A 14,450-nucleotide genomic window follows, 5' to 3' on the forward strand; every position below is an offset into this window, starting at 1 on the left:
TGGCCTGTTGGGGGTGGGGTTTCAAGGAAAGTCACAAATGCCCAGGCGGACTGTGTCTGGAGGTGACCCGGTATAGCTTGACGTATGAGTTTCCTGTTTGCTGCTTTAACAAAGTGCCGTAAATTTAGCTGCTGAAAATAGCACACATTTATTACTTCGGGAGATCAGGAGTCCGACAGGAGCTGAAATCAGACGTATTTGGGGGCCTTTATTCTGCGCATCACGGCGCTCAGTATTGTTGAGAGCGTGGCTAGTTTCGCAGACATTTGTTGCTGCATCCCGGTTGTGTTCTTGCTCCTGGCTCACAGTCGATCCTCCACCAGCATCTTGATTGAGGGATTGCATGGTGGTCTCTGTCCCTGCCAGGCTGAGAGGTGGAGGGGCCCCACCCCCTTTTCCGGGGGTGGGTGTGGGTGTGGGGCAGCCTTGGTAAAGCCCTGAAAGCTGATTACCCAATTTGGTAAACGTGCTACTGTTTCAGGTAAGAGAGAGGCCTGCTTTTGGAAGTACGCCTGGTCGTGTTTGGGATAAAGGGGCGTGGGGGCAGTAACGTTGCCTGAAATTCCACACAGACACAGAGAGAGAGCAAAAAATGTCAACCACTGGGGCGTCTGGGTCAAGGACGCCCGGGTCAATAATACCCTTTGTATTATTCTTGAAACTTTTCTGCAAGTTAGAAATTGTTTAAAGTAACAACTTTTGAGCAGCGCTCAAGGGACATTCATCAGGAGAGAGAGAATGGAGGCATCCATCTTCCCCACTGGCTTCCCCGTCCCTGTTCTGACAGCTTATTCCTGAAAGATTCTTTGAGCAGCTAGAAATGAAGGAAGTTTGATCTAACATGATGGTGACTACCCTCCTGGGGAATAGCTTGGGGAATATCGGAGGTTCTGGGGCTGCAGGGTCCTGGGTCCTGGTCTGGGTATGGGTGACTCAGGGGTCCACGTCAGGCCATTTGAACAGAACTCTGAGGAATTACTGTGTGTGTTTATATCTCCAAACCAACAAATAAAAAACAAAGTTAAAAAACAAACCCATTCCACAAACTAAAACATATGAATTAAAAAGTGGGGCTTCCCTGGTGGCGCAGTGGTTGAGAGTCCGCCTGCCGATGCAGGGGATGCGGGTTCATGCCCTGGTCCGGGAGGATCCCACATGCCGCGGAGCGGCTGGGCCCGTGAGCCATGGCCGCTGAGCCTGCGCGTCCGGAGCCTGTGCTCCGCAACGGGAGAGGCCACAGCAGTGAGAGGCCCGCGTACCGCAAAAAAAACCCCAAAAAAGTGAAAAAAAGGAAAAAGCACAACTCAAAAAGTATCAACAGAAATCAAAATCAAACAAACAAAAAAGCAAATGGGGCTTCCCTGGTGGCGCAGTGGTTACGAATCTGCCTGCCAATGCAGGGAACACAAGTTCGCACCCTGGTCCGGGAAGATCCCACATGCCGCGGACCAACTAAGCCCATGCGCTTGCACTCTAGAGCCTGCGAGCCACAACTACTGAAGCCCGCGCACCTAGAGCCTGTGCTCCGCAACAAGAGAAGCCACCGCAATGAGAGGCCTGCGCACCACAACAGAGTAGCCTCCGCTCGCCGCAACTAGAGAAAGTCCGCGTGCAGCAACGAAGACCGAATGCAGCCAAAAATAAATTAATTTTTAAAAAGCAAATGAAAAATAGAAATAAAAAACACAAACCAACAAATATAAAGAAAAAAAGGACATAAGAAAATATTTAAATAAAAGAATAGAAAGCAAACCCCCAAATGCATGAGCAGATAGCAGTGTACTCATACCTGTTGAAATAATGCTCGGTGGAGCGGTGGCCTGCCTGCAAGGTGGGTAACAGCACTGCTTTCTCCAGCTCCAAAGCCTCCAAAGGTCCCTCCCAGAGGCTTGATTTGAACCCAAGTCAGTGACTTGGGCGGGGGGTGTGTGTGACATGGTTCTGTCCTGAGGGGTTACCTCATAATCCACTTTCAAAGACTTTTCAAGAAAATGCTGAGAACCCATCAGGAGGCACCTGTGTCTCGCTGCACCCCGCAATCAGAGAGCCCTGGGGTGGCCAGGGCACCCCTCACAAGTCTGTCCCATCAGTGGCAGCAGCAAGGTGGCCACCAGTCACAAATGGATGCCTGAGGCCCAAGAACCTCAGGAACACTGGATCACATGCAGACAGTGGCCCGATTTCTTGAATTCAAATGCCCCAGTCCCAGGGTGACCAGCAGGGCAAGTAGCCCAGACCCAGAGGTCCAATGGTGGAGTCTGCTATATGACCATGTTTGAGCCTCAGTCTCCTCATCTGTAAAATGGGAGTCTTCATTTTTCCCACATCATGGTGCTTGTGTGAGGATTAAACTTCAGGCCTGGCACATCCTGAGCTCTTAGTTTTATTATATACAAAACCCCATATTCTTGTTCCCACTGTATCCCCAGCGCCCTGTGCAGGCCTGGCGCTGAGGTGCTTTTGAGCACCTACTATATGCAGGGTATTGGCTTCACATATTGGGAGACACCACTGATAACTCCTGGATCCAGGAGTGGCCGTGGCAGGGGGAGAGGGAAGAAGGCACTGGGCAGCCTGGTGCAGCAGGAGATGTGGGCTCCCCCAGGATAGGGTAGGGGCAGCCTCATGAGAAGCAGGTAAAGAGAAGGGAAGGTAGGAATGGCACTCCCAGCAGAGGGCATGACCAGGCAAATGCCCTGAGGTGGGATACAGATTGGCCTACCCATGGGGGCCAATGAGACTGGGCTGGGGAGGGGTGGGAGAGGGGCAGATAAACTCAGGGCAGGCAGCAGGGCCCAGTGAGGAGGTGTTTTGGGTACCCACAGGTGCCCCAAGCCTAATCCAATCTCACAACCCTGAGAGGCAGTTTCTGCCGCCTGCCCAGAGAGGTTAAGCGAGTTGCCCAGGACCACAGAGCCAGTGTGACTTGGTGGGATTTGAACGCATGCCCGCTAACTCCAAGGCCTCTTGGGCAGTACCTCATAAAATTCTGCAGGATGGGGAATGCCCTGGCAGTCTAGTGGTTAGGACTATGTGCTCTCACTGCCGAGGGCCCAGGGTTCAATCCCTGGTTGGGGAGTTAAGACTCCACAAGCTGCGCGGCAAAACAAACAAACAAACAAGAAAACCCACACTAAAAAAACAAACTTCTTTAGGATGAATGAATGAATATATGTCTTCGGTGCGAAAAAAGCCCAGGGCTAGGCATTAACGGCCTGAGGCAAAAGGCCCATCTGGGGGGCGGGGCAGGGGTGGGTGGGTGTTGCCTGGTTTCCCAGCAACAGGGTTGGGGCGCTCTCTGGTGGTCAGAGCAGGAATGGCTTGGAATCACTGAGCCTTGAGGGGTACAAAATGGTGGCTGGCAGACAAGTCCCTGTTCCTAGTCTCTTGACATTCAAAATCGTTTATACACAGGCTCCAATTTGTAATTCCTTGACACTCGTGCTCCAATGCTCCCTTCAGCAGGAAGCGCAACTCCAACCAACTCCTATTCGTTCTTCAAAGCCCTGGCTCCAATGTCCTCTCCCCTGGGAAGTCCTGTCTGTCTCCCCAGGCTGAACCAAGTCTACTCTAGGGACTCATCCTCCGGCTCAACCTCACGGGGCTGGAGGGTATCTGCAACCAGCTCTGTCTCCTCCAGACATGGAGTACTTCAGAAAACCGCTTTTATTGCCTGTTGAGTCTGTGATTGCCCCTGCTGTGTCCTTGCACCCAGCAAAGGGTCTGGCATACTACAGGAGCTCAATGAAAGTTTGTCGAGTGGATAAAGAAAGAAGTGCATGATTGGCCTAGAACTAACCTCAGAAATGACCCTGGCCTGCTGATTAATTTTTTGGGGGGTTTAGGTTTTCTGCCCTCTTCTCACCCGAAGACATCATGGAAACAAGGCCATACCTGGCAGGCCTCAGACTCTCTTATCCCATGTGCCACACTGAGACATGGGAGGGCAGCCCTCCTTGATTCAGGAATGGGTCTCCTGTCTGTATGCATTCAACGAATGTTTATGGATTGCCTGTGTGCCAGGCACTGTTCTGAGTCCAGCTGGGAACAAGATACAAAAATCCCTTCTGTTGTGGAGCTGACCCTACAGTTTATCAGGCGGAAATGAGTGCTATTGCGGAGGGCGCCTCAATAGATGGACATTTGAGCAAAGACTTGAAACGTGTGGGTTAGGAAGCCACGCAGGTGTCTTGGGAACGGTGCACCGGGTAGGGGCACAGCCAGTGCAAAGGCCCGGAGGTGAGAGCGCTCAAGAGCGTCCCAGGTACAGTGAGGACAGAAAGGTAAGAGAAAGGTGGGACTTGGCAATAAGAGCAATAATGAGGGAAGCGGGGACCTTTGTAGATTTGTAGAAGAGGAGGGGCTCGGACCCGCCCAAGACCCGCCTTCGGCCTTTCCCGCAGCCTTCGGCCCCGCCCCCAACCCCACCCCGGGCCCTGATCCAGGTTTGCCAAGGGTACTCGGCCTCGCCCCCTCAGGACCCGCCCCCCTGCCATCCCCACAGCCTGGCCCCGCCCCGGCCCTGCGCCCGCTCCTAGTTTGCCCCTCGGCAGCCACCGTCGCCCGGGCCACCGCCCGCCGCGTGCGTTGCCTGCTCCGTTTCCGCCGCCCTTCCCTGTCTCACGCCGTGCGTGCCTTGCGTGCCTTGCGTGAGCGTGCGCGGGAGCGTCGGCCGGCGAGGGAGCAGCAAACGGCCGGCGGCGGGCGGCGAGTGCCGCGCGGGGGGCGGGCGGCGCGGAGGAGGCGGCGGTGGCCATGGCCGAGGCGTCACCGCAGCCCGGACGGTACTTCTGTCACTGCTGCTCGGTCGAGATCGTGCCGCGCCTGCCGGTGAGGCCCAGGCCAGGCGGGCGGGGGCCTTTGCCTCAGCCTGAGGCGAGCTGGCTCGGACGGGGAAACTGAGGTCCCCGCGGAGGGCCCGGAAGCGGGCGGCCCTGGTGGCGCAGCTGGGCCGGCGGCCGGGAGGGAACGGGGCCGGCCCCGAGCGCGGTCGGCGCCGCGGCCGCCTCGTGGGAGGGAGTCGCCGCTCTCCGGGGCCCGACGGCGGCCCAATCCTGCGTTCTTCTGCCTCCCGGGGGTGGGGGCCTGCACCCAGGTGGGCCCTGCGCCCTCGCCCGGGTGGAGGCCGCGGGAGGGCTGCTCGTGAAAGGCTCGGTTTCCAGACCTCTCAGCCCGGAAGTTCCGAGTCGGTAGGTCCAGGATGGGATCAGTGCCCCAGCTCCCGGCCGACCCTCCCCCGCTGCACGGGTGGAAGACTGAAGGCACGGCGGCCCCGCTCCCGGCATTTGCCGCTCGGCTAGCTCCCGGGGAGCAAGAAGCGGGCGGTGCGGTTGACCAGGGGAAGGAGCTGCAGGTGGCAACGATTGATAGAGTACCAGCTCTCCTTGGTCACCTGGTTGATTTTAGAGCCAGGCTCTTAGTCCTGCCTTTGCAGCTGTGGGCTTTCCTGGGGGAGGCAGGAGGAGTTGGTGGACATAATCCCAGCTTCAGAGGAGACTGAGCTAGAGTCAGGGTTTGGAGGGGAGAGGAGTGCCTGGGCCCAGGAGGAGAGAAAGGGTAGAGGTGGTGTGGCTTCCAGAGGCAAGGGGCTTGGCGGGGGTGCATAAATCGAAACCCTGGGTGCATGAGCAGACTTGAGGAGCTGAGACTTGCCCCACTCCCCCACTCCAGCGTCCCGGAAGAAGTCCTCCTTCTGCGTCTTCCGGCTCCCTGCACGCCCCAGCAATGGGTCTGGTTTCCTCGACTGGCAGGAAGGGGCTGGTCGCAGGACAGTCCCCAGCCTGGAGGAGCTGCACGCAGCCCCTCGCAGCTGTTGTGAGCCCTGGACAGGCCCTGGGTCTCAGGCTTACCCCAGAGTGGCCTGTCCAGAGCCATCGGAAGCCTGGGGCCGAGCAGTCTGTGTTGCTAGCTGTTTTGGCCTCCCCTCCTGGGGCCAGCCTGGGGCCCGGGTCCTGGCCCCGAAGGACCCTGATCTTTTCCGACTGTCACTGGGCTAGCGAGGTTTTTCCTAGTCACAGGATCCAGTGGTGACAAGGTAGCCATGACCTTTGCCCTCCCAGTTTATAAGGAGCCAACGCTGAACAAGCGATTGGCAAATATTTGATCGGGAACTTGGTAAATTCTGTTAAGCGCAAATAATGGCAGGGAGGGGACCGGCGTGGAGTTTGGGACGGGATTGGAAGAGGCCCAGTAGAGTGGGTGTCTGTTTATGAGTAAGGGGCGCACTTGGTGTTCTCGGGGGCAGGAAGGTGGGCTCTTAACGTGGTGACGTTGGAAGTGCCCCACCAGCAATTGCGCTCCCCGCCACCACCACCACCCCTGCCCCCCAGCCCCGGCCGCCCGCCAGCACGGACCTCTGTTCACGGGAAACCGGCCCGAGGTTGGTGTGCAGTGAGACGCTGGCTGGTGTTGAGCTGCTCCTCCTGACCTGCTGTCGCGGCCCTCTGCCCGCAGGCTTCCTCCCAGCAGCCCAGACGCCCTGGGCCTCGGTCTCCTCGCCTGTCAGACGGGTTGGCGAGGGCACCCCTGTGCTTGACGGGCACGCGTGGGCAGGGGGGGCCCGGGAAGCCGGGGAGGGGCTGGTGCCTGCCTGGAGCGGGCGTGTGGGAGCAGGAACCGGACCGGCTGGCCGATCCGGAGGCCTCTGCGCAGGTGCGCAGGCCCAGACTCGATTCCCCCAGGAAACGGGAGCACCAGGGACGAGGTGGACATGGGGCGTCCGCGGGCGGGCCCCGCGGGTGGGCGGACCAGGTGGTGTTTGGGGTTTGGCCCACCACCACGGGTGGCCTTGTTGAGGCCTGCTGTCCTGTGGATGACCCCTGTCTTCCTCTCAGAAGTGTCCCTGAGCAGGGTCGGAGGACGGGGACAGGACCTGGCAGCTGCCTCGGAGGGCCATCAGGGTGAGGAGAGAAGGCCCGTGTGTGTCCCCAGCCTTGTGCACCCGCACCTTGTCCTCCACACAGAGCCGCTGGGGAGCAGGCTGGGCCCCCACCCACCCGGCGTGCTGTGCTGCTGCCGAGGGCGCCCATTTCCCCCGCTGCTGCCGAGGCCCAGGGAGGCTCAGCCCTGCGCCTGGAGTTGAGACCCAGGGGCCCAGAGATGAGGGCTGCCCCACAGGGCGGGAGTCTGGGGGTGCAGCAGGGGGCTGAGCCCCGGAGGGGCGGCTGGACGAGGGGTGCCAGACAGAGCCACACTGTGGGGCTCCCCGGCTGCACCTCCAAGCCTCCCGGCGCCGTTGGAGGCTGAAGTGAGGCGCACCCCCGGCAGGGTGGGCCCATGTGTCACGTCGATGGGCGCTTGCCGGCACTTAGCGGGCCCCAGGTGATGCGAGGCCCCGGGACGGTGCTGCACCCCGGCATTCAGCAGCATGCGTGGGGCTCACAGACGCTGGGGAGGACAGAGGGGCGTGAATGCGCTTTGTGTGGCAGCTGCTAAGACGCAGAAGAGAGTGCTGTGGGGCAGGGGCACTTGCCCACGGGGTCTGGGTGGGCCCAGTGACATCTGAGGAGGGGTGCCCCTGGGGTCTGTGGGCTGGTGAGGTCAGGCTGGGAGCACGAGGGGCTGCAGGGGCGTGGGGAGTCTCGTCAGGTCTGTATCTGGACCTGAGCTCACATACCCCCCGCAGCTCTGCGCCCCAACCTTTTCTGGGGGCCCTGGGCCCGCCGAGGCCAGCATCTCTCCAGCTCCCACCTCAGCGTCCCCGGCTTCACCACACGCGCCTGGCCGGGCACCCTGGGTCTGCACGTGGTGTGAAAGGGCGCGTGAAGGGTGAGGCCTGTCTCTGAGGGCCCCAGCTGGCTGAGCACAGGGAGCAAACGCTCAGTAAACGTAGCACTGTAGCACTCGTCTGCCGGTCGGTGGCTGTTGCCGTGGTGATGATGACTGGATGGCCCTCTTGCCGGCCATCTCCTCAAGATGAGGAGTCTTCGGCTAGGAACAGGTGCTCACGAGCTAGGGTTCTGCGAGGGAGACAGGCCCTGCCCTGTGGGGGGCGAGCACTCCATCCCAGGGTTTCCACCGCTTTTATTACACAGTGATGTAATAAAAATCTCAGGGACACGCCCTTGGAGGAGAGCATTGGAAGATCAGGGTCTGGGCCTTCCCCACTGCCTGCGAGCAGAGCCCGGGGCCCTGCCTGAATCCCTGGGTGCGGGGCGATCACTGCTCAGCCAGGCCACTCAGTCTCAGGGCGTGGGGCTCTCCAAGGATGGAGGGCGCAGAGCAGGGCCTGACCACAGCCAGCACTGAGCTGCAGGACAGCCGCGGCTGCCGGATTCCAGAGCCTGGGGTTGAGGCCACCCTCCATTTGCAGATGGGGAGACCGAGGCTTGCAGCCGGGAGGTGATGTTTGAGCAGACCCAGCTTCCAAGAGGGAGCAAGCCAGGTAGATATCTGCTCGGATCGAGGGGACACAGGGGACAGGGGATGGCAGAGGCCCAGAGATGGGCGGAGCTGGGAGTGGGCGTGGCCGGGCTGGGTTGTTCTGGGGCTGCAAGGTGAGATGGGGAGCACTTGGGCTCAGAGAGACACAGGGACTCCAGAGAATGGCGAGGTGACAGGCTCTCAGGCACCCAGGAGCAGTGGCGAGCCTCAAGAGTGGAAGAGGGGGTGCCCGATCTCCAGCAGGGTGTGGTGCCGGCCCCGCCCTGGCTCTTCCAGGCTCACCCCGGGGCAGGGTGCGGGCCTGGGGCAGGCAGGGTCCCCAGGAGAGAGAGAGAGATGCTTCTCACGGGGGTTCTGCCAGGCTCCAGTGAGGTTCTGGACCTGCCTGCTGACCTAGATCAGACCCTGGTGGTGTGGGCAGGCCAGAGTCCTAGCTTGCCTGTGAGCTTGTGTTCAGGGGCCGTCTGGTTCCCAGCTTCCTAACCTCGGTCACCACAGACTCACCTGCAGCCACGTTTGCCTGTGTCCATTGCCCTCCCCCCGGGGGCTGGGCAGAGGGGGTGAGAACCCTGGTCACCCATCACAAAGCCTCCTGTGGCCACGTTTTGCACCCTGTGAAACGTTGAAATAAACAACAGGTTGAGGGCTGGCTGGGGGGCCTTAGGAGGAGCCCCTGAGTGATGTCCCCGCCGGCCCTGGAAATCCCACGCCAGTGACTACTGTCATGGCCACTCACTGTGTAGGGGAGCCTCCCCTGGGCCCCTCGCCCCTGCTCAGGAGGGCAGAGCACTGCCATCCCTGTTGTTTCTGGCTCAGCATTATTGCGATACACCACCCACTTAAAGCATACACGTTGGTGTGTTCAGTCCACTCAGAGTCCTGAAGCCAGCAGTCACCTCTGTCCAAGTCCAGAACATTCCATCACCCCAAACAGAAGCCCTGTGCCCATCAGCTGTCACCACGGCCCCTGACAACCACTAGTCCACTCTCTGTGTCTGTGGATTGGCCTGTTCTGGACGTTTCCCATCAATGGATCACACACTGTGTGTCCTTCTGTGTCTGGCTTCTCTCACTGAGCATCCTGTTGTCAGGGTCCATCCACGTGGTAGTGAGTGTCGAGGCTTCACCCCTTTACGTGGCCGTGATGCTCCCGTGTGTGGAGGGACCATGTGGTGTTTGTCCGTCATCCGCTGGTGGACACTTAGGTTGTGTCCACCTTTGGCTGCTGTGGACGTGCGTCTCCGTTGCCTCTGGTGGGCACCTGGCTGTGGAATCAGGGTCGTGGGGTGACTGTGGCTGTTTTCCGAGGACGCTGCCCCGTTTCACGCCCCCACCGGCCATGTAGGGGCTCCGATTCCTCCAGCTCCTCCCCGCACTGGTCCCTGTTGGCTTTGTGGGTCCAGCCGTCCAGGGCAGGTGTGAAGTGTGTCCTGCTGGTTTCGGGTTGCGTTTCCCTGTTGCCTGTGTTGTGTGTCTGTTCTTGGCTTGTTGCCACTTGTCTATCTTGGGAGAAACGTCTGTTCTGATCCTCTGTCCGGTTTTTGTGTTTGTTTTGAAGTTTTGAATTTTATTTTTATTTTTTTATGCAGCAGGTTCGTATCAGTTATCCATTTTATACATGTTAGTGTACGTATGTCAATCCCGATCTTCCAGTTCATCACACTGCCATTCTGTCTGGCCGTTTTTTAACCAGGGTGTTTGTCTTTTCGTTGTTGAATTGTGAGAGTTCTGTAGGTATTCTGGATACAAGTTCCCATCACCTGTGCAGCTCCAGCCGCCCTCCCCGTGGCTCAGACAGCGTCCTCTGATCCTCGACCTTCCTTTGCTTTCTGGAGCGGGGCACGTGGGGGGACACGGTATGCACCGTGATGGTCCCGCCGTCCGCAGGGTGGGCCGTGCCCGCTGCACCCCGCGGAGGGTGGCAAGGCCAGCGGTGCCCTCTGCCCCCAGGAACCGCGCCTCTCCCCGTGGGTACGCGGCTGGCCTCGGGTGGAAGGACCTCACGCTCGCGGCTCAGCGCCCTGTTTGCGTGGCTTTGGGACACGTGTGGCCTGGGCCCGGTTCTGGGCCAGAGTGGCGGCTTTGGTGCTCAGACGTCTTGCCGTCCCTGGGGCAGGTCCCCCTCTCCGCTGCCTTGGAACATCATGGTCTCTGCCCGCTGGCTGTCCGGCCTGGGGAAAGCAAGGGCTGGGAGGGCAGGTAGCCGGTGTGGATGGAGTCGAGCTCCAGCCTGGTGTCATGGGCTGCATGCTGGGGCTGCCAGAATGTTCCGCAGGCCGGTCCCTCTGCCTGGGTGGTGCCTCCCGCCCTTGGTGGCCACCTTCCTGGGAGCAGATCTGCTCCGAGGCCCAGATAGTCCTGGAGCCCCGCTAGTCACTCTCCCCGCCCTCCTTTTTGTGCGAGTGTGGGTGAGGGTGTCACAGAACACTCTCGTGTCCCCCAAGTTGGGAGAGTTTGCTGAACCCACGTCAACTAGCTTGTTGATGGATGCGGCTGACTGGAGGCCCTGAAACTGTGACTTCTGTCACTGTGGGGAGCACCGGCTGATGGACTCGGGGACATGGGAGGTCGAGGAGGCCACCTGCGAGGGGAGCATCGGAGGCCGTAGCCAAGGGCAAGGGCGTCTGTGCGCCAGCCCTGCCCGGGGCGGCCCGGCCGGACCTGGCGGGTTCACACCCAGGGCCTTGAGATGACGCCCATGCTGGCCCTACCACAGCCCAGAGATCACGCTCGCTGCCCTCTCCTCCTGCAGGATTACATCTGCCCAAGATGCGAGTCTGGCTTTATCGAGGAGCTTCCAGAAGAGACCAGGTAAGGCTGCCCCCGGCACAGACCCCTGGCCCGAGGGTGCGCTGGCCGAACCTCGTAGGGGGGACGGGGGGGCCGTGACGAGGGCCAGCGGCTGGACCTGGGTGGGGGTTGGGCTGGACCTCCGCCCTTAGGTTCCTCAGCCTCCTGCCTCGGGCCCTGGGCAGGGGCTGTGGAAGGCGGCCTGAGGCCCATGGGTAGGGGGGGTCCTGCTTTTGTCCCACTGCTGACGGCGCCTGTCCTCCCAGGAGTGCAGAGAATGGCTCGGCCCCCTCCACAGCCCCCACGGACCAGAGCCGGCAGCCGTTCGAGGTGAGCGGTGAGCAGTGGCCTCTCTCCCTGCCCCCGCCCCCTCCGCGCCCCCATCCACGCGGTCACGGCCCTCCTCTCCGCAGAACGTGGACCAGCCCCTGTTCACGCTGCCGCAGGGCTACGGGCACTTTGCTTTCGGCATCTTTGATGACAGCTTCGAGATTCCCACCTTCCCCCCCGGGGCACAGGCCGACGACGGCAGGGACCCCGAGAGCCGGCGGGAGAGAGAGCAGCACTCCCGGCACCGGTACGGCGCCCGGCAGCCCCGCGCCCGCCTCACCGCGAGGCGGACCACCGGCCGGCACGAAGGCGTCCCCACGCTGGAAGGGTGAGGGGGCCCGGGGGCGGCCGCGGGCGGGACGCTCGGGGCTTCGAGCCCGCCCCACCCCGCTCAGGCAGAGCAGCCAGCTATCCTTCCAGGAGGTTCTGTGGGCACGGAGGTGTGGGTGCTGGCTCAGGGGCTGTCCCCTGGGCAGGGCAGTTCCCCGGTGGGTCCGGCTGGCCCGAGGAGCTGTGTGCCCACTGCCTGCCTGCCTGCCCTCCCCCACCGCCCCCGCCCCCAGTCGTCCTTCTCAGAGGGGCCTCCGCCCCATGGGCATCTTCATCTGCTGAGATGCGCTGGTCCACGCCCAGACGAGCCGTCCCGGGTGCAGGCGAGCAGTGGTATGCGGTGTCCGGTGTCCCTGCTCCTCCCGCGTGCGGGGTCATGAGGACAGGAGGACCTAGTAGGCCCGTCCCAGCCCTGCAGGAGTCGGGGCTGAGCTTTCGTGGGTCTTTGTAGATGGAACTTGACTGCAGGTAGGCCGAGGCCTGTCCAGCTCAGGACACAGCCTTGGCTCACTGTGACCTCAGCCGGCACGTTTCAGGGCCGCCGCGAACAGCCGGGCTGATCCCATGGTTCCTCAAGCCCCTGGGATCCCCCACGGTGCTTTCCCCAGGTTGCAAAATGAGAGTTGGATGCAGTCGTGCATTGACAGGTGCCATGCAGCCCTCAAGGAGACACTGCCTTTGGGCGCCTTTCGTGTTTGGTTCTTATTATTACCAGTTGAAAAGCCAGCCCCTTGATGCCGGTCCCTCCCTGGGAGGGCGCTAACCTTGGGCCTGGCTGCTCTGTTCCAGGATCATCCAGCAGCTGGTCAACGGCATCATCACCCCGGCCACCATCCCCAACCTGGGCCTGGGCCCCTGGTGAGTAGGTGGGGGGGTCCTCCTGTGCCCTGTCCGGCCCCTCTGCCACTTGAACCCCAGACTTCTTTGCCCAGGGGCGTCCTGCATTCAAACCCAATGGACTACGCCTGGGGGGCCAACGGCCTGGATGCGATCATCACGCAGGTACAGGGGCCTCCCTGGGGCTGGCACTGGGCACGACGACTTTATAGGCCCGTGCTCCCTGGAGGACGGGGTGTCGTCTCCCACGTCCGCGTCCCTGGTGGCACTTGTGAGGTGGGGACGTGACCACCTTGGGGCCTTCCACTGAGCATTTTTGTCACTGGCGCCTGGTCCCCTGGTTGTAGCCGCGCGAGGATTTGGGGAGGTGCCTCGGCCGTGGGAGGTGCCTGCCGGCCCCGGCTGTGAAGTGACGCTCACTAGATGAGAAGAGTGGGCAGAAGCCCGGGGCTGGGCCTCCTGGGGGCAGCTGACCTCTGACCCCTGAGGGGGTCGGGCCAGGACAAACGGGGCCTCGGTGCTTTTGCAGGTAACCCAGCCTTGCATTTCAGAGCCCCGTGGGGCGAGGGCCCTGCCCGCCCGCCAACAAGCTCCCGGCACTCTGGCCTCTTGTGTTTCAGCTCCTCAATCAGTTTGAAAACACGGGTCCCCCACCCGCAGACAAAGAGAAAATCCAGGCCCTCCCCACCATCCCCGTGACCGAGGAGCACGTAGGTACGCGCCTGTGCCCAGCCTTCTCAGTGGTCCGGAGGCCAGTGTGCCCTCCATCCCCTGGGACACCTCTGGCGGGGGCTGCAGAGAAGCCCCCGAGAGCCCCATGGCCTGCCCGCTCCCACAGGCTCCGGGCTGGAGTGCCCCGTGTGCAAGGACGACTACGGGTTGGGCGAGCGCGTGCGGCAGCTGCCCTGCAACCACCTCTTCCACGACGGCTGCATCGTGCCCTGGCTGGAGCAGGTGAGCGGCGGGCCGGCCCGGGACCCTCCCCGCCCCGCCCACCTCTGAACAGCTCCCCTCTCCCCTCTGTTCCCACAAAGCACGACAGCTGCCCCGTCTGCCGAAAGAGCCTCACAGGACAGAACACGGCCACCGACCCCCCGGGCCTGGCGGGCGTGAGCTTCTCCTCCTCCTCGTCGTCCTCCTCCAGCTCGCCCGGTAACGAGAACCCAGCCAGCAGCTCCTGAGCGTCCCAGCCGACCCCCAGGGCGAGCACCGGGCTGCGGGTCGGGACTGCGGATGCCGCGGACTCCCGCACCCCTCGCGCCCACGGACTGCAGTGCCGCCGGGGCCCCCCCCCCCGCGGCACAGGCTTGGAGGACCCGCCCCTCCCGGCTGCTGAGGGAGCCCGGCCTCCCCAGGGCCGGGCGGGCCAGGCTAGGCACATGCCGCCTGGGGCGTCTGACTCCCTTCCTGTTTGTCTCTGACCTCACCCTCTACGTGTTCGACGGCAGAAAGGTTTTTATAATTTTAAATTATTACTGCTTTGAAATAAATGGACGTTTGAGCTCACTCGCGGCCCTGCATGATCTGTGGAGAGACAGGGTGGAGTCGCTCGGCTGGGGTCCCAACCGCGTGGACAGGCCGTTGCGCCCCACTCCAAGCTCGGGGCCCCGGGACCACCAGGATGACCAGCAAAACAAGGACGAAACTGCTCTGACAGACGTTTTTTAAAGGAGAAAATATGTGTATCTTGAAAGCTATTTAAAAATACATCTACTTAGAAAGAAAAGCAGGTGGTTGGCGTGTTACTTGTGTGCGTCGGGGGGCGCAGCCCCGGGCCGGAG

The 14,450-nt window shown here is 61.5% G+C and overlaps 1 protein-coding gene across 10 annotated transcripts; it reads left to right on the top strand.

The window, feature by feature from the left end:
* Positions 1-4,636: 4,636 nt before the first annotated feature.
* On the top strand, positions 4,637-14,390 carry RNF126 (ring finger protein 126). 10 transcript variants are annotated; one of them, XM_027085923.1, is made up of 10 exons: positions 6,046-6,899; positions 8,312-8,383; positions 11,135-11,193; positions 11,439-11,502; positions 11,691-12,165; positions 12,622-12,690; positions 12,765-12,834; positions 13,290-13,383; positions 13,508-13,623; positions 13,704-14,390. In XM_027085923.1, the coding sequence occupies exons 1-10, from the start codon at positions 6,710-6,712 to the stop codon at positions 13,848-13,850; spliced, it is 1,356 nt and encodes a 451-aa protein (XP_026941724.1). In that variant the 5' UTR covers positions 6,046-6,709; the 3' UTR covers positions 13,851-14,390. The 10 variants fall into 10 exon arrangements, with proteins under 10 accessions (XP_026941727.1, XP_026941725.1, XP_026941732.1 ...); XM_027085925.1 differs by having other exon boundaries at positions 6,047-7,939; XM_027085926.1 differs by lacking the exons at positions 6,046-6,899; positions 8,312-8,383 and adding an exon at positions 4,637-4,830 and having other exon boundaries at positions 11,439-11,509.
* The last annotated feature ends 60 nt before the right edge of the window (positions 14,391-14,450 follow it).

The sequence above is a fragment of the Aethalodelphis obliquidens genome, unplaced genomic scaffold, assembly GCF_003676395.1.
Source record: "Aethalodelphis obliquidens isolate GAN/ISIS:26980383/991018 unplaced genomic scaffold, ASM367639v1 scaffold53, whole genome shotgun sequence".
NCBI classification, from domain to species: domain Eukaryota; kingdom Metazoa; phylum Chordata; class Mammalia; order Artiodactyla; family Delphinidae; genus Aethalodelphis; species Aethalodelphis obliquidens.